Raw genomic sequence first — 19,088 nt, 5'->3', positions numbered from 1 at the left:
CTCAGTCTCCTTCGCGAGGCCTCTAACTCCATTGCGGCGCCGGCATGTCATGCTGAGTGAGGCATGACATGCCGTGAAGCAGCGGCAGAGCAGGAAGATGGAGGCGTCACACTCCCTCCCCAGGACTTCTTGATGGTAAGTCCAAAACCTTTAACTACAAAGGGGGAGAGGGTAGACAGTGAGAAATGAGGGAGAGGGGGTAGATAGTGAGAAGGGAAGGAGAGGGGGTAGATAGTGAGAAGGGAGGGAGAGGGGGTAGATAGTGAGAAGGGAGGGGGAGGGAGTAGATAGTTAGAAAGGAGGGAGGGGGTAGATATTGAGAAGGGAGGGAAAGGGGTAGATAGAGGGGGTAGATAGAGGTGGGTAGATAGTGTGAAGGGAGGGAATGGGGTAGATATTTAGAGGGGAGGGAGAGGGGGTAAATAGTTAGAGAGGGGGGAGAGAGGGTAGATAGTGAGAAGGGAGGGAGAGGCGTAGATAGTGAGATGGGGTAGATAGTGAGAAGGGGTAGATAGTGAGTAAATTTGTGTGAATTTGAGTGAGAGAATAAATGATTGTGTGAATTATGTGAATGAAAGTGTGAATTAGTGAGGGACTGTGAAAGTGTTTGTATGTATGATAGATGTATAATTGATTTGTGGAAAGGCAAAGATGGCACAAGCAGGATGTTTGAGCCTCGGGGACCAAGATGACACAGGCAGGGTGTTTATGGGACAGAGATGGCACGGGCCGGGTTGTTTGGGGACAAAGTTGACTCATGCTGGGCTGTTTGGGAACAAAGATGGTAAGTCCTATGTGTGTAATCTGGGTGCTGGTCAGGTTCTATGTGGGCAGTGTGGACGCCAGGGCTGGCTTTGGGTTGCGCAACCTATGATCTATGCCTGTAGTTTTATCTCTTGCTATGTTTCCATACATTATTATTGTATACCTGCAAATACGGGATTTGTATGTCTGATTCTACGCCTCCAGTGCTGAGTTCACATGTGAACAATAATAATAACAATTTTAATATATATATATGTGATTGCTAACAGCAATCACACTCCTATCATGCCCAGGCAACCAGTACATGCTAGAACCTGGACACGATAGGAGTGTGATTGCTGTTAGCAATCACACTCCTAACATGTCAAGTCAGGTAGTACATGCTGGAATCTGGGTATGCCTGGGCATGATAGGAGTGTGATTGCTGTTATCATATATATATATATATATATATATATATATATATATTATATATTAATATTGTTATTGCATTTTTATTTCCTATTTTGGTGCGTTACTTACTTTAAATAAAAGTGTGAGATTTTTTTTATGGTGGGGGTCATATACGGTTTCGGACAGCTAAATGCTGCATTTTCGGTTTCAGTCCAGAATTTTCGTTTCGGTGCATCCCTAAGCCAGACAATGAAGTGGTAGGCCCACACCACATCAATATTTGGCTTAGTAGATAGTGATAGGAGTTATGCTGCACTATTGTCAATGTCTGGCTCAATGTATAGTGATAGGGATTACGCTGTACCACCGTCAATGTCTGCCTCGGTATATAGTGTTAGGTGTTATGCTGTACCACAGTCATTGTCTGCCTCAGTATATAGTGATAGGTGTTATGCTGTACCACTGTCAATGTCTGCCTCAGTATATAGTGATAGGTGTAATGCTGTACCCCGTCAATGTCTGCCTCAGTATATAGTTTTAGGTGTTATGCTGTACCACCACCATTGTCTGCCTCAGTATATAGTGTTAGGTGTTATGCTGTACCCACTGGCAATGTCTGCCTTAGTATATGGTGATAGGTGTTATGCTGTACAACCATCAATGTCTGCCTCAGTATATAGTGATAGGTGTTATGATGTACCCCGTCAATGTCTGCCTTAGTATATAATGATAACAGTTATGCTGTACCACTGTCAATGTCTGCCTCAGTATATAGTGATAGGTGTTATGCTGTACCACCGTCAATGTCTGCCTTAGTATATAATGATAACAGTTATGCTGTACCACCATCAATGTCTGCCTCAGTATATAGTGATAGGTGTTATGCTGTACTACCGTCAATGTCTGCCTCAGTATATAGTGGTAGGTGTTATGCTGTAGCACCGTCAATGTCTGCCTCAGTATATAGTGGTAGGTGTTATGCTGTACCACCGTCAATGTCTGCCTCAGTATATAATGATAACAGTAATGCTGTACCACCTTCAATGTCTGCGCCAGTATATAACGATAGAAGCTATGCAGTTTTAAAGTGTTTGTGGGGGTGTGCCACATACAAGATCCGCCCCAGGTGCCAAATACTCTGGATACACCCCTGATAGGAACCATTCAGACTATCCAGTGAGCCCAATTTCTAAATACCTTCCATAGTCCCTGGCCTTATCTTATATCTAGGATAGACGTATGCCTATCCCATGCATACTTGAACTTGTTCACTGTATTAATCCCTACCACTGGAAAGATAGTCCATGTGTCCACTACCCATCATAAAATTTATATCCCTGATATTACTTTTAACGCTTTGACCGTTTAACTTAAGACCTTTTTAAGTCCTTTTGCTGTGGTAGTTTTTCTTCTTTTAAATATACTCATTTACCGTGTTGATTCCCTTTATGTAGTTAAAATCTATCACATCCCACTGTCTCATATTTCTTCCAAGCTATATATGTCAAGATCTTTTAACTTTTCCTGGTAAGGATTATCCTGCCATCCGTGAACCATTTTAGTAGCCCTTCTCTGAATTATCTCCAGCATATTTATATCCTCCTGGAGATACGGTTTCCAGTACTGTACACAATACTCCAAGTGAGGTCTCACCAGTTCTCTGTACAACGGCTTGAGTGCTTCCCTCTTTCTACTGCAAATACCTCTCCATATACAACCAAGCATTCTGCTAGCATTTCCCGCTGCTCTATTGCATTTTTGTGTCATCAGCAAAAAGACATACCTTACCTTCTGCAATATCACTAATAGAAATACTAAGAACAGAATGTACTGTCCAAGTACAGATCCCTGAGGTACCACACTGCTAACAAGACCTTGCTCTGAATATACTCCATTGACTACAATGTTGTCTGTCACTCAGCCACTGCCTAATCCATTCAACATTGGGATCTAAACTCAGAGATTGCAGTTTACTAGATCCTAAGAATCTGCTGAATGCTTTAAGAATCATTTTCTGCTTCTGTGATGTACAGAAAGTATTGTTGAATGTAACAATGATTTTAACTACTTTAAGAACAAATGCCTGACTGATTAAGTGGTAGAGCGAAACCCACTGACACCCATGGGAAATCATAAGAGCAGAATGCTAATATGGCCCATGATGTATTGACATGATGTGTTTTTGTTTCTTAATTTGTAACAAATAGCATAAGCTAGAAGCCTGTTTGGCATCAATACAATTGGATTTATTGCAACATACCTATTTAATCCTGCACCTTATCATATTATTCAGATTTGGAGACATTGTTTAACTCTAAGTAGCTTTCAAAATATCTCTATTACCGATACTTTGTGTAGTCCATAAAAAATATTCTTAATGCAAATATGTAAATTTATCAACATTCATCAAAGCTTGTGTATTATACCAAAATCATAATTTGCCAATAAAGCAACATGCATGAGTAATACACATCCAACACCCAAGAATTATACAGCTTTTGAGGTCTAAACAGGTACCGATGACCAATAAAGAGGGTGATTTTAATTAACATTTGTGGGGAGGGGGGTTTCAATGCCAATTCAGCTAAGGATGTACAATGATGAAGATAGTCGATTGGTTTTTAGAACCTCCATTGGTTATAATTCATTAACATACATGCAACAGCTTGATGAATTACTGCTTATATAAACACAGTTGGCAGTTACTAATTAAATAATTATAATAGCACATAAGATGTAATATCCCACTAGAAACCTAATAAAAACCAAGCTGTCAGTTGGACAGATTTAAAAATTCAGGCTACAGAAAAACTTAAAGAAGAACAAAAAAATATGTTGAAGAACATAAAAATATGTTTTTATTTTCCCTTAAAAAGTATTTAGTAACCCCATTTATTATCTTGGCACCGAGAATATTCAAACACTGGCTTAATACACTAATATACAACTTCTTTCTGAAGGAAAAAATGAAGGCTGCATGAAAAGATGTGAAGACTGCAAAGTATCCTTGTTGCTAATTAAAGTAAGATTGATTTGGCTTTGCGTATAATTAAAAACGTGGGTGTGCCAAGGTTCTATATGAACAACCTTCGGTTAAATGGTTCCATACTTCTAAAAATCATTAAATAAAACATGTTAAAGGAAGGTAATTAACAATGCCTTATCAGTGTATTCAGTATATTTTCTGCATTCTCAAGATCCAGCATTTTTCAAAATGTCAAACATTTATACTACATGATATCTATATCATGTGATTTAGAAACCCTATGGTTGGTATGGAAGCTAAAGACCAATCCCAATCAGTCTAAAAAGAATAACATGACAAGGAAATAGGTGGAATTATATACAGGCAGAATTAAGAAAATACATTATAAGCTAGGTAACATGCCTACTACACAATCTAAAGCGTTTTACACAGACTGGACTAACTGGTGACTGAGCACTCCTGGTTTAGCTAGTAAGGATTCCTTAACTGCCTGTATTTTTTTTTTAACTCAGGGCCCTTACTGACCTTGCTAATTGCCCAGAATTGAATCAGGATCAGGGGCTCAAAGGAATAAGCTCACAGGGTGAAGCATCAATTTTTGGCAGGTCATTTCAGGACACTGTACCTCTTAATCTGCATATCACACACCCTGGCTCTCTGCACAGCCTAATGATCCTGAGTACCAGGTTATGATGTCCATTTCCAATGCTCAGCAATTGAGGCACTATTAATTAACCCATACATATGCAGCAGGGAGGTCTGAGCAAAAGGAGAATATGACTACAGCACCCAACATAAGGCATGGGAGCATTTCTTGTGGTGACCGAGGTTGCACAGTAGTGGGGCAGTGAGCTTCCTAGCAGAGATATTTTGGACTCATGCCTCTTTCTTTTCAAAAATGTGATTTTTAACAACTTACCGTATTGGCTCGGATATAGGCCGCCCCCGTATATAGGCCGCACCCTAAAAGTTTGGTGCTTTTTTAAAGAAAAAGTTTTTTTTCTTTAAAAAAGCACCAAAAAAAACATGCTGCCACTGTCCTCCCCCCCCGAGATATGCTGCCACTGTCCTCCCTCCCCGAGATACGCTGCCGCTGTCCTCCCTCCCCGCGATACGCTGCCGCTGTCCTCCCTCCCCGCGATACGCTGCCCTCCCTCCCCGAGATCCGCTGCCCTCCCTCCCCGAGATCCGCTGCCCTCCCTCCCCGCGATCCGCTGCCCTCCCTCCCCGCGATCCGCTGCCCTCCCTCCCCGCGATCCGCTGCCGCCCCTCCCCGCGATCCGCTGCCGCCCCTCCCCGCGATCCGCTGCCGCCCCTCCCCGCGATCCGCTGCCGCTGTCCTCCTCTGCCCCCCCTCCTCGACTTACCGGAGCAGACTCCCGGGTGTCTTCAGGGCCGGCGAGGGACATCTACGCAATACGCGTATGCAACTTCCGGTACCGTTACCGGAAGTTGCATTTGCGTATTGCGTAAATGTCTCCCGCCGGCCCCGCAAGACACCCGGGAGTCTGCTCCGGTAAGTCGGGGGTGGGCAGAGGTAAAACGCTTAGATAACCTCCCGTGCCGGCACCCCCCCCGTGGGAAGTGCTGGCAGGGGAGGCTGTCTGAGCGTATCGGGGAGAAGGATGCAGGTCCCCTGCACCGCTGCGGGGGATCTGTATCTTAACCCCGCTGCCTTCCCGGCGCCCGGGACTGCATGTCCCGGGCGTCGGGCGCTAGACCCCGAATATAGGCCGCACCCCCACTTTAAAAACTTAAAGTGGGGGAAAAAAGTGCGGCCTATATTCGAGCCAATACGGTAATTACTCCGAGCACATCTGATCAAGTTCTTAAAAAATCAACTTTACTGACTATATTCTGCAGGAAAGTATATGTTAAAATGTCACAACAAAAGGATGGGGCTGGTGGGAAGGGGGACCAATAACGTAAGTCAAGACGTTGAAACACAACTCTCCTGCTATCTCTCCTTTTGGTTGATCGATTTCTTTGTGACTTATTTGTCACTCATGATGTAAGTTGAGCTTTGCTGTACCCCTTGCCAAACGGTACAGATTATTCCTTTTGTTGTTCCCCTGAACAGAAACATGTTCATATTTTCTTAATGCCCCACCATGGACAAAAACTGCATTTGTGTTTATAAAAAAATTTCCAATAATATAAATGTTTCTTGTTTATGGCTGTGTTAGTAAGCTGACTCTCTTAGCAATCAAATTAATAGTTAACTACATAATGATCTACATTTTGCTGCCATAGCAACTAAGAAATATAAAAGTTACATTAGGATCAGTCAGTCTATTACAATTTCATATGAAATAATTGAATTATAACTAGAGATTTCTATATGTAAAAAAAATCAAATAAAAACCTTGCTCGCAGTGCAGACGTTGCTCTATATAATACTAGTCTGATGCTACTCATGAATTGCATAATTACTTTGTTGTTTTTGTATTACAAAATCCTATTTTGGGGGGAATTTGTGTTAAGTTTCAAATGTGTCTCTCCTAAGGGAAGGGCCAGACTTCAATTATATGGTATCATATCATATTGTTTTATAGCCAGGCTAGCATTTGGCCCGTGTCTTGCTTTTGCTGGCTTGCCCACTATATAAGATAATGCAGAAGTCTGTTTCAACCAGAGTTAATATGCCTACAAACCTATAACAAAAACACTGCATTTAACAAACCAAGTTTTAAGACTTATTTGGGTTTTGTTTAAAATACACATTTTAAGGAACTGCCATCCATCTGTATTTAACAAAAAAAAGAATATTCATTAAAAATGTCTAATGATATGCCATGATCTCAATATGTCCACACTCATAGAAATTATGCCAGGATCTTATAATATTATATAGACAATAAAAAATAATGTATCTTGTGCGTAGGGAAAACAACAATATTCATGTAACTTTGAAATAGGAATCATAGTTAGGGAATTAAAGGAAGATATTGATATACAGTTAATGCCTATGATTAAATGTAGCAATGTAAACTTGTTTATGTTGACACAATAGTTCCCCCAGTCTGCCCATGATCTGTTGAGTATTTCTATGTAAAATACTCAGCAGACCGACTTGGCTCAAACTTTTTAAGTCCTTACCATCAGCATATGGGTTTAATTTGTTTTTTAAATGCATTTATTTGTATTATTTTAAATATAATACATAAAAACATAAAAAGACAATTTACAAGACAATTACGGGATCTTTTGTATATTGCTGTACGACTATAGTTCTATTTTGTATATAATAATCTTTAAGACTCGTCTTAATCTGAGTCTAGCTACAAAATATCTATATATACACTTTAACAAATACTAATAACAAAGGCAATGTTACAGACAACATATAAGGTATAAGATTATTCATAAATATATTCTTCCGAAGTGGGTTGATCCCTATCTCCTCTACTATAAATGATTACAGAGTGAATCTTCCCCATATTTCCCAATATTTTTACATGAGTCCATTGGGTCTATAATAGCCATATTCCATATTTTTTCTGACTGAGAATCTGATTTTTAACATGTTTCGAAGAGATTATCTTTTTTCTGCCTCCAATTCCTGGCAATAACTACTAACATTGCTAGAATCACATGATCTATTATAGTTTTTTGTTTTGTCGAGATCAGCTCCCAATCTTGGAGTAAGAATGCTCTGGTAGGTAACTTATCTATCTGTTTCCCTGCTAAATGAGATATAGTGTCAAAAATATTTTCCCAACATTCGACTATTTTGGTAAATGGGTTTAATTCTGAGTCCTGCTGCACTTGCACATGTGCATGTTCGGTGGACTGTGAAACAATGAAATAGGTAACCGCCTAAGGCACCCTGAAAAGTGCTCCTCCACAGGCCACAGCAGCCCACCTATACAACGGGGTTACAAAAAGGCAACTGCTCAGAGCTCATTCATTCTGCAGAGGTACACAGCAGTATACTCTTGTTCCTAAGTTAAGAAGAAAATGCAAATGGGACTCAGAGGGGAGGGAAAAAGAAGGTACTATGTGATTGGGAAAGTGGTACAAATACAGTAGGGAGAGAAAGAAAGCAACCAAAAATATGGTGGTACATGGGAAACATATGAATGTCCACACCCAGAGGCTTGCCCAGGGCTGCATTAACTTTAAAGAAAGCTGTAATGGAAAGCCTAAAATGTGGTTAGTAATGCAGCAGCCATCAATGGAATTGGAGCTTCTTTTTTTTTTTTTTTTTTAACCATATTTGGTTTAATACCTTCAGTTAATAAGCATTGATGTTTAAGCACATACAAGAATATGTATGCTATATAATGTTTTTGTTTTCGTTAAATAAAACAATTTAGGTAGTTCTCAAAAATAGGAGTGATTTACCTATTAAACTAAAATAATTTCTGATATAGCTGTTTTACTAATTTGACAGGACGTTATTCTAAATATGAGTTGTTCATCTGGTTGCAGATATGAAAGATTAAAACTTCCAGCAAGAATAAGTATTTACATGTAAAAACCATGATTTAAATTGATTTGATTGGGTTATGAAGTTGTATTTATCACCTCACCCAGATATACATATTGATGCTAGGATTTGGCAACTGACAGATCAAATCAATTTAAATCATTGTTTAAGTACAATGTACAAGGCAAGGCAAAGAAAGTAATGCAGGTCAACTGTTCATCACCCAGTGATGTCACATTCAGCCAAACTGCCAGGAAATCAGATATGTAACTTTTTTTAATTAACAGATTATACATGATTAAAAATGATTGAATGTTAAATAAGTAAAGGCTAAATATGGGATATTATGACAATAGTAATACTGAAGTAAAAATAAAGTAACAATAATTATAAAGAATAGCAAAACCCTATAGAATGAAATAATTCTTTTTACACATTTTTACGACTACAAAAGTAGAACCCCTGGGCTGCTGGAAATTAGTCTGGGTCATATATTGAACTTTGCAACAGATTTGTTCCATTCTTGTATAATTTTTATTATGGTCCTACATGTTACTTTATTTTCAAAAGATCCCACATATCTAAATGAATCCAAAAGACTTGCTACTAAACCCACAACAAGAAAGATAGCACTGATAGAGATTATCTTTATTCCTGCCAGTAATCGCTGAAAACATTGCTATGATAAGCAAGAGGTAATATGCACCAGTAACTAAGCATCACTGTTCTATCCATCTCATGAAATACTGCTCGGGTAGCAACAGTATATTGGAAATTCAATAAAATGGAAGCACTCAACCAGTTTCACTGTCACTGACACATTAATGTTTATTTCATGATGTAAGTCATATTTCAGTGTTAGACTTAAAAGGCAAGCTCCATGCAATTTATCATACAGCTCCACACTGAACACAGCTCACTAAGGGCAAAACACGACACAAACTATATATACATTGCTATGATGCAATTATGAGGCTGTTTTGTATTGTAAAGTAACCAATTAAAAAAGGCATCCATGCTAAACTGGCACCACATGAAATGTTTATCCCTCACAGATGACATGCAATCTAGAACATACTCTCAAGTTCACCAGGTTCACTCAAGTTTGTTAAATCAGATAATGTGATATGCACAACATATGGAGATTAGTATGTGTATATATCAGGGCATAATAACAGTCAACTGTTTCATAGCAGGTAAAAATTAGGTAAATACAACCTCAGATGAACAACAACACATGAAATAGTAAACCGTGTCAGGATTTATTCAACAAAAATAAAGCCAAAATGGAGAAGCCATGTGTGAAAAACAAAGTACATGCTTACTGCTTCCATCAGAACTAAGATGCTAAGTAGCAGACAGGTGCTGCTAATCATATGCCCTTGATTAATTGATCATCAGCAAGTGTGACCATGCAATGCTCAGGGAAATTGCATCCATCCATCCATCTCAGACTCTACAGGCCTCCGTTAGCATGTTAAATGTTAAAGTTCATGACAGTACAATTAGAAAAAGATTGAATAAGTATGTTGAAAGATTGAATAAGTATAAGTTGCATCAGAACAAACCACCAAACTTGAAAAATGTCCTTTCGATAGACGAGATGTTTGGCCATAATGCACAGCGCCGCATTTGGCGAAAACCAAATACAGCATATTAGCAGAAACACCTCATACCAAGTTTGAAGCACAGAGGTGGAGGGGTGATGATTTGGGCTTGTTTTGCAGCCACGGGACCTAGGAACATTGCAGTCATTGAGTAAACCATATACCAAAGTATCCGTCCAGCAGCTAAAGTTTGGCCGAAATTCGGTCTTGCAAGAGGACAATGATCCCGAGCACACCAGCAAATATGGTGATATGTAAAACCACAGAATTCAATGTGGGAGAGGGAGAAGGAGAGGGAGAGGGAGATTATAATACAGTGGCTCAAAACATGGGTGTTTCCAGCATGAAGGGCTGGGTTATGCATATATAATTTTAGATCTTATCAACCTATACATTATGGCCAGCTGAGTACTTCTTATAGGGGAACTCACGTTAACGATTCATAATGCACAGTGAGGTCAGTGGGCTTAAATGAACAACACTCCTGTAAACTTAATGAAAGCACTTCTTTTGAGATCTTTCTACTTAACTGCATGTAAGAGACAAAAGGCATCCGTAATTGATTACAAGTAACAGAATATGAGTTAAATCCTCTGAGACAACACAGTAAACCAAGGACTATTAGCAGCACATGCTATCAATAGCTTAGACTAATGCTGATTATAGAATTTTCATATAGATCACGTTGCATGATTAGCTGTTTTATTTTCTGAACAAATTCTGTTATGAGAGGTATTCCCAGTGAATTCTATGAGGGCTTAATAGGGAAATTATGTAACGTCATGTCAAAAACTAAAATTACAATGTTTTCATAAATAAAACATATACAGATACCTTGGTATGTAAACTGACTAGATGTGGATACCAGAGAATTCCCCAGAGATGTGGAAGACACCATAGCTGAGCAAGGTTATGGATGTGAGACTACCCACACACAGGGCTAGAGCTCACTCCTAAAAGTCAATAAAGGGGGACACACAGGGGAGATAACATCAATCACCCACATCTATAGACCAAAGCCTACCCCAGAATCAGAGTATATATGTAGGTGCTATGTTATATGATGCAGATATAAGCTGGAACATCTATTGATCTATCTCTCTGTCCATACGAAAAAGCAAAAATCCATTGTATTCACATTTTCAAATATAATGGGCTCATTAAAGATATTATTGAGAAATGACAAACCAGCACAAATGGATTGTATGGCTAAAAAGCTTTCATATCTTTAGGAATGTGTGACTGAGGTTTTACATTTAAAAGCTATTCCATTTGAAGTTAATGGCTCTTGGATAACTGATTGATCCACTTGTCCTCATGTAAGGACATCCTTAAATCCTACCCTGATTGGCAAGCACATTGAGGAGCCATTGATTCAAGCTTAAAAAAAAAACAAGAAATATCCAGAAATCCCTGAACTCCAATATCAGCTTATATTGAGCAACAACTGCAACATGTCTTGTAGTGCATTTGTCCAGTATCACTTTTAGTTGAAATAGTATTCCATCTAATACACTCATTTTAATGTTACTTTCTTTTATATGAATACAAAAATATTAATTCATCAACACTTTTCCTGTCGTATTAAATGTCAGCTTTTACATCCATAAACTATGAACCTGCATACAAGCTCCAACCAAGAGTTACTCTTAAAAAAAAAATTGTGCAATGGATGCTATATACCAAACACGTATGTAAAATTTTAAACGTATCTGTTATGTAGGTTCATATTCTTGGGGGATCACCCACCGACATTGGCGTCAGCGGGATCACCCACATGGGCATGACTACCTGCCACCGTCCACGGCACTGCTTACTTGCATCCCACAAGGAGAGGGCTCTAGGTAGCCGAAGCCTAAAAGTTCCCAGGTATGATGACTATCCACTATAAAATGCACAGATGAAAAAAAGCCCTCTTACATAATGAACTAATCAATTAAAAAAAGACAAGTGGTGAATATACTTCCCCTTCTCACCATCCTCCCATATGAGGCTGTGCTTGATATGGTACCAATGATGCTTTGTGCTGTAGACACCCTTCAGGTACAGCCCCATTAGAAAACTTCCCCTGGTTGTGGTTATTTGGAGAGCAAGTGAGAGCTGGTGATAATCAGCCCAGTGTCCCAGTAATAAAGCAGCCCAAACATATTTGTCAGAGAGCATGCTCCATGTGCACTATCCAGTTATGTCCAAAACACAATTAAGAAAAGAGAATATATAGAAAACTTATAGAATGTGCAGAAAAAGGGATCCAACCATCATGTAAATTCAACTTAAAGTCCTCCTTCCTGTAGATATCTTAGTGGCTTTATGTTGAACCGCTATAAAACACTTTCAAGTAGTGGCCCAAAAGCTTTAAATCAGCAAGCCCAGGGGAAAATTGCATCTCTCTCCCCTAAACATATGTACAAAACTATAATGCTGACATGGCCAACCTTCAGACCACAAACTGTATATATTTTCTATAAACGTTCAATTGAATGGCTGTGTATGAACACCTCCCTTCATCCCATGCTAGCCATACAGAATCTTGTAGAAGTCTCAGCTCCTATATCTATATCCCACACGGGTAAAGCGTTCCCTCTCCTACCATTCAAAAGAAATACAACTTTATTAAATTTTTCTACTTCTGACCTTGGGAATGTGACTTAATCTTGTAGTAACAAACGTACATTGTGAAAAAAGAGACTCACAGGAGATCTTAAATTTTAAATCCAGCTCTTCACACATAGGTGCATCTTAAAAAAGGAAGGAAGAAGAAAGCTCACTAGCGTAAGCTCATAGGAATGAATTACCTATTAATATGCTATGTGCTTCACTATTAGAATAAGGTCCAGAGGGAGTTTGTACGGTCAAGGCAACATGTGCAGTTTCCTATATTAGGTCTTTCCAGCTACAAGCCTGTATCTGAATGCAGATGATTTTATAAATAGCTGCCATGAATCATCGAATTTGCCTAGAACAGAGATTTTAGCCATTCAAATTAAATCACATTTGGGAGGTGATTAAAACCAATTATTGCCTGTTTATAAAATTATATTTTAAGATTAACACCATCAACCACCCTGTACGATACAAAAAAAAGCAAAATCACAGTGCTGGCAGAGTATTTATTTGACAGATGCATGTTAGCAGCCATTTGGAATAGTTGAAAAGCAACAACTATGGGTTCAATTCTAGGGGGCCATACATGGAAAACGAGAGCAAATCAAAAGAGTCACAGCTGCTTTAATCCCATCCCAGCATTCCCTTTCTTTTAGCTTTAAATGCTTAGCTACTGTGTCAGAATTACATCCTGTGGATATCTATTGCCAGACTCACAATTTCACTCAATTCCAGATGGTAGTATACTGGTCTCTAGTGCCACCTAGCCAAAGCAGTTTTGACATCATTATCAAGATAGTAAGCAGACATCGTAAACTACGCCTTTTAAAAGCAGTGATTGCGTATTTTAGTTTGTAGCTCTATGTAGATCATAGTTTTTTTTTCATAGACATAACCTGAAGGTGCAGTTTATATTATCTATATCCCTTTTCGCATCACTTTTAAATTGCCCATGCACTTTTTTCTTACTATGTCACTTACAACATCATCTTTTTTGGGGGGGGGGGTAATACAATACATTCTCTGTACCCTCTGCCAAAGCTACCTTGAGATTTGTTGGTACTTACTGTAGAAAACATATTCAGTGTAGCTGGACCATATCTTGTCATCAGTGTATTGATTAACAAATGAGGCGGTCACTGAAGAATTGCAGGCTACCATGTGGAATCCACACTCTGATAGCATGTCAAATGCTCTTTCTAGATGTTTGAACTTAAGATAAAAACGAGAAGTGTACTTTTCTGGAGCTCTGTCTGGGTCCCTGCTTTCATTTAGTGTTTCCCCAAAGACCTCTTTGGCTAGGGATATTCTCCCACAAACTAGAATTCTTGGAACTCTTCGGAACTTGGCATCCGCTTGACTTTCTCTACCCATTGTGCAAGATCCTCGATAGCCAATAGTGATGAAACCCCATTTTCTATCTAAAGGCATCAAAGATGAAGAAGGGCATATTCTGGTTTCACTGCCTTGGGAGACATCCTCAAAGTCACTGTGGCAGTAATCATCTGGGCTCTGCTTAACTTCATCAGGTGCTAGGAGTTTCACCAAGTCTGGGAGCATAAAGTATTCAGCTTCACGTTTCAACCTTCCTTTTTCTGGAAAGTGATCTGGTAAGACCACTTGCCTGTCCCTGAGATAATCGAGAACATAACGGAAAAGAAAACCATCTCTATCGATAAAGAATCTTCCCTTGGCATCTTTAGCCAGGTCATTCACAGAGTCCCTTTTTGCAGTAAACATTTTCCATAGCAGGGAATGTGGTATACTGGTCAAAGTTGCATGGCGCGTGAAGTAAACTTGCCCGCCAACATTCAATTCAACCACCTCGGGAAAGGATTGCAAAATGGTCCCTTGATCCCTGGGTGGGGCGTAAGTTCTGCAGTTACCACTCAGAGCCATTGTACCTTTAGACAAATAAAAGCAACTGCACACCGCTCATGAAATATTTTCCTTAAAAAAATCCAAATTTGCAATATAAAAGCAAAAAGTTCAAAGATTGTCTTCTTACTAGAGGCTCTGTAATCATTAACTAGGCTTATGCACAAGCAAATTAGTCTTTCTAGTTTCCAGGTCAATGCCGACTGAAAAATGACTTGCTACAAATGTCAATTTAAAAAGATGTGTATACAGAAGCCCCTAAATACAAGGTCACACTCAGTTCACATATATTCTGTGATCTGTTGGGAATACAAAAGTTAAGAGATAAATAATACAGTTAACATAAAAAACACATAAAAGCCAATATACATTTACATTAAAATACTATCCTTTGTATAAATTGTACAGTTTATATGGAAGCTCAACATGTAAAGTAAAACAGGCTACTTGTAAAAAGTAGATAAATATGCCAAGCATTCATGGTGACTACAAAAATTTTAAATAAATGCTACAATATTAATTTGTTGGCACTTAATAAATAAAAGGCAATGATAATAATAAATTAGTACTAAAAATAAACTTACTGTACCTGAGTTGCGTAATCCATTTTTGTGTGCTACAGAAGTCCAGTTTTGTAGAAAAGGAAACAAAAAATTGAAAATAGTTTCTTGAAATAATATTGTTATGAAGTCTGGAGAAACTTAGCAGCTTTTGCAAAACAGCTGTTGAGATGAATTTCCAGGTGGAATGGTCAGCAAAAAGCCCTCTAGAAGAAGACAGGCTGGTTATGAGTAAGATGGGAAAAAATGCTACAGATGGGATGCTGGCTTTTTAAATGCCTTAAAAATAACTCTCAATCACAGCAACCAGGCTACATGGAACAGCATGAACATTTGGTACTCCAATTACTAAGAGAAACAGAAAGGCTATCATAGTAAGAGGAAGGCAGATAAAAAAAAGGACATGAGAGCAGGGCAAGAGCAGCAGCAGCTGATGAGCAGCTCTTGGTGCCTTACTGCTTGGTTGCTAAACCTACACTGGCTTTTGAGCTGGGTGGATCCACAGATCCCAGAGCTGTTCAGAGATGCTGTTGTTTCAGCAGTGCAGGGAAGAAACCAACCAGGGAAATAACTATTACATCATCTTAAAGGAATATAGCTGTGAAAAAAAATCTCACACAGACAAGTGGCAGAAATTGCATTTGCAAGTCGCTGCATATGTAATTGTAGGTTTGCTTTAAGCAGTTTATCAATTGCTAGAACATTTGATGTGCAAGACGGCTTTAGTTTTGCTTTTCCCCTGGGTAGTTTAACCTATTAACCTCAATTTAAATGATCACATCAAACATTGATTCTAATTGCTTGTGTTTGTTGCAGATTATAGCAATTTGGATTGTCGCTTCCTCTTATTCTTCTTGATTTATCAATGCAAACTAACATTGGTGGCCCACTTTTGTATGCACCCATCCCATCCACGGAAACCTAAACATACTTGTCCCTGTTGTAACCTAGCTTTAATTTAAAGGTTTATTATAGGAAGGAGGCGCCTTATCAAGATACAATATTTCTCAGCATCTATTGTGTTGCTTTGCAGCATATATCCGGTAATTATTTTCTGCAGCTGAAAGTCTCCATACATTTAACCCATTTAGTGCCAGATGACTCTAAGATCTAATTTTAATGTGGAAAATCACAAAAGCATATTGTAATACTATAAAAATCATAGCAACCTGCTTTAGTGGAACTAGCAGTAGTGCTGAACGGCTAAATGCTGTGAAAGTAGTAGTGTTGGATACGTGGAATTACAACATATTATTCTCTATTGCAACCCATATAAAATGCATGGAGAGCAAATTATATATATATATATATATATATATATATATATATATATATATATATATATATATATAGCTCAAATTTACAATAAACAATAAGGGGAGGTGAAACCAATAACACATCAGCCTGCAAAACCTCTCATAAACATTGGCATGTAAAAAGTAAAGTATACTGAGAACATTCCTAGTAGTAAACAAAATCAATTGTTTACTAATGTCACATAGTACTTAAATGTGGCATCATAAGCTAAATGTATTTTATTTGTATACTTCTGGTGCCACCCCACATAAGAGTTTCATCAAAGCTGGCAGAACGTGAATTGTGTACTTGAATACAGGTATATTATGTAACTCATTTGAATACGGTCCAGCGCATTCACATCTATTGTACAAAGCAATGGACAAGCCCAAAAAACTTGGATAGCAAAGCAATTACATTGATGTTTCTAAAGCTAATTTGCCTGGCTTAACAAGCCCTCATTCTTTTTTTAAACATGGCCTTAACCATGTCTGCAACTATGCCCAGGAACACAGATGGGCCAGAGGTCAGCAACACTGGCAATGAATCACCCTAAGGAAACACGGAAAGTGTTTTATTGGTAGCACATTATGGGACAATAATGGTCAGGGATTGGCATCGCAGGTCCCTGGAGGAAAGCCATTTAGCAATGGCTGCAAAAAACTAATATCCACTGTAGCATTTAATTCTATTCCTTGTAAGTCTTCCTGTTTTCATATAACAGTTTTTTTCAAAGTGTAGTCGTTATCTAATCAATGAAACATCAAAAAAAGTCTAGTTTAGGATAGTGATTATTTTAAGTGATAGATCCCAAGGGATGTACATTTCATTTTATTAGCAAAATAACATTTTAAAAAAAATGACATACAGCCTTAATATAATTTTAGTACATGTTAACATAATCCATAATAGGATAATGACTTGCATTAAAAGATTAACACAGTACTTTCACGCTGTTATTTTTATTGTTACTTGGTCTTCATTTTTTTAACCTATTATGTCTATGTTCTAATTAAGCAAAGCTGCAGATACAATTTTAACACTTACTAAATATTTTTTTAATATAGATTTTCATTACCATTATAAATATATGCTAGTATAAAACACTTATTTATGATAATTTAATTATTATTTCACAGTTCTTTAAATATTTGTATCTGCCTTCTACGGTACTGGTGCAAAAATCAGGTTATAAGGGGGTCAAAATGTGCGCCTTTTTAATTCATTTTCTTAACGTCCCAGGAGTAACTTTAACAGCTGGACTGAATTAAAGCTATTTTTTAACACCCTAATTATTAATGTTCTCACTGGTAACTGTTACTTATTACAATGTCACATTATAGAGCACACATTAAAAGCAAAAATTTTATATTCAGAAGATAATAATTTAGGAGCTTAGTTGGTTCCATGCACAAGATTGTCTGTTTTTTGTATTGTCTGTATCTTTATCAGTTGTAATATCTACAATGAAGAGAAGAGTAAGAGCCAGCACAACATAAACAAAGAACGAAGTTTGAGTGTTTCAAAGAAGGAACAGTGATAGACCGTGAAGAAAACAAACATTAACTGTGCTATTCAAGAGCCAACAAGTAATTTATTATTATAGTGAATAAGATTAAAACATGAAATGTCTACTAATCAACATATGAAATGTCTACTAAACCCATTGATCTGCCATAACATTGATGTTTTGCAAGGCTGAAGAGTGAATTGTTCATAGTACGTTATGAACTAGACCTTGTCCATCACATGGTGCTTCAGCCAAGCCTAATGTTCAAATTGGTAATGGTAACAATAGGAGCTTCTTACTGGTTGACCCTGTCATGTGACAAAAGGAGAAGCTTCTGCTGTCACTGATCATAGAAAAGCATACACAAAAAGAGAGGTTGGAATGCAGCACTCAGCAGTGAAATGGTGCACGAGCCAGGGTACCACCAAGTCCCTCAATAAATCCAAAATAAAGAAGCAGAGGCTCAGCACTTCAAATGATAAGGTGAGTTTATTTCACACAGGCAACGTTTCGACGCAAGGCTTGAGAAAGACCTGTGCGTCGAAACGTTGCCTGTGTGAAATAAACTCACCTTATCATTTGAAGTGCTGAGCCTCTGCTTCTTTATTTTGATCATAGAAAAGGACCCCACTCACCAAGTAGCCCCCAGCTGGACCTCACTATGTTCTTGCTTTACAGTGCATTCAAATAACACAGGACTACACTTGTTCACATCTGTGTGTATAAAGTTCCCATTGTTCCATTTAGCAAGATATTGTAAGGGTGTGTTCACTCATGAGATAGTTTGTGGTGTCATCTCCCTGACTTCACTTTATGTTAAGAAGAGCCTTCCCCAGGGAGTTTAAGCGTGAATAATAACTTGACTGGCACTGTACAAAGCATATTGACATCTGATATTCCTTAGAATTCATGTGACCAATTGAACTATTGATTACATTATACAAGGCCAGCTCACTTTTTCTTACAGAGAACTTAGCTAGGGGTAGCCCTTTATAACACATAGTGAATTCAAGTTGAACCCACAACTTTCTTGCAAACTCTTCTGTTGACTCCAGCC

General features: G+C 38.2%; 1 protein-coding gene across 2 annotated transcripts in view; it reads right to left on the bottom strand.

Annotated features, from left to right (window-relative positions):
- The window catches only part of KCTD16 (potassium channel tetramerization domain containing 16), a 130,301-nt gene extending 114,554 nt beyond the window's left edge, over nt 1-15,747 (bottom strand). The window contains exons 1-2 of one of the 2 annotated variants that reach the window (XM_053462557.1): nt 15,255-15,747; nt 13,855-14,964 (exon numbers count right to left, since the gene is read on the bottom strand). In XM_053462557.1, coding sequence (XP_053318532.1) covers nt 13,855-14,686 — 832 coding nt within the window. In that variant the 5' untranslated portion in view covers nt 14,687-14,964; nt 15,255-15,747. The remainder of the gene's footprint in view (nt 1-13,854; nt 14,965-15,254) is intronic. The other variant, XM_053462558.1, reaches the window with a different exon arrangement.
- Between the last annotated feature and the right edge of the window lie 3,341 nt (nt 15,748-19,088).

The sequence above is a fragment of the Spea bombifrons genome, chromosome 4, assembly GCF_027358695.1.
Source record: "Spea bombifrons isolate aSpeBom1 chromosome 4, aSpeBom1.2.pri, whole genome shotgun sequence".
NCBI lineage: Eukaryota > Metazoa > Chordata > Amphibia > Anura > Pelobatidae > Spea > Spea bombifrons.
The sequence above is the reverse complement of the archived record's forward strand: the minus strand, read 5'-3'. Positions and strand labels throughout refer to the sequence as shown.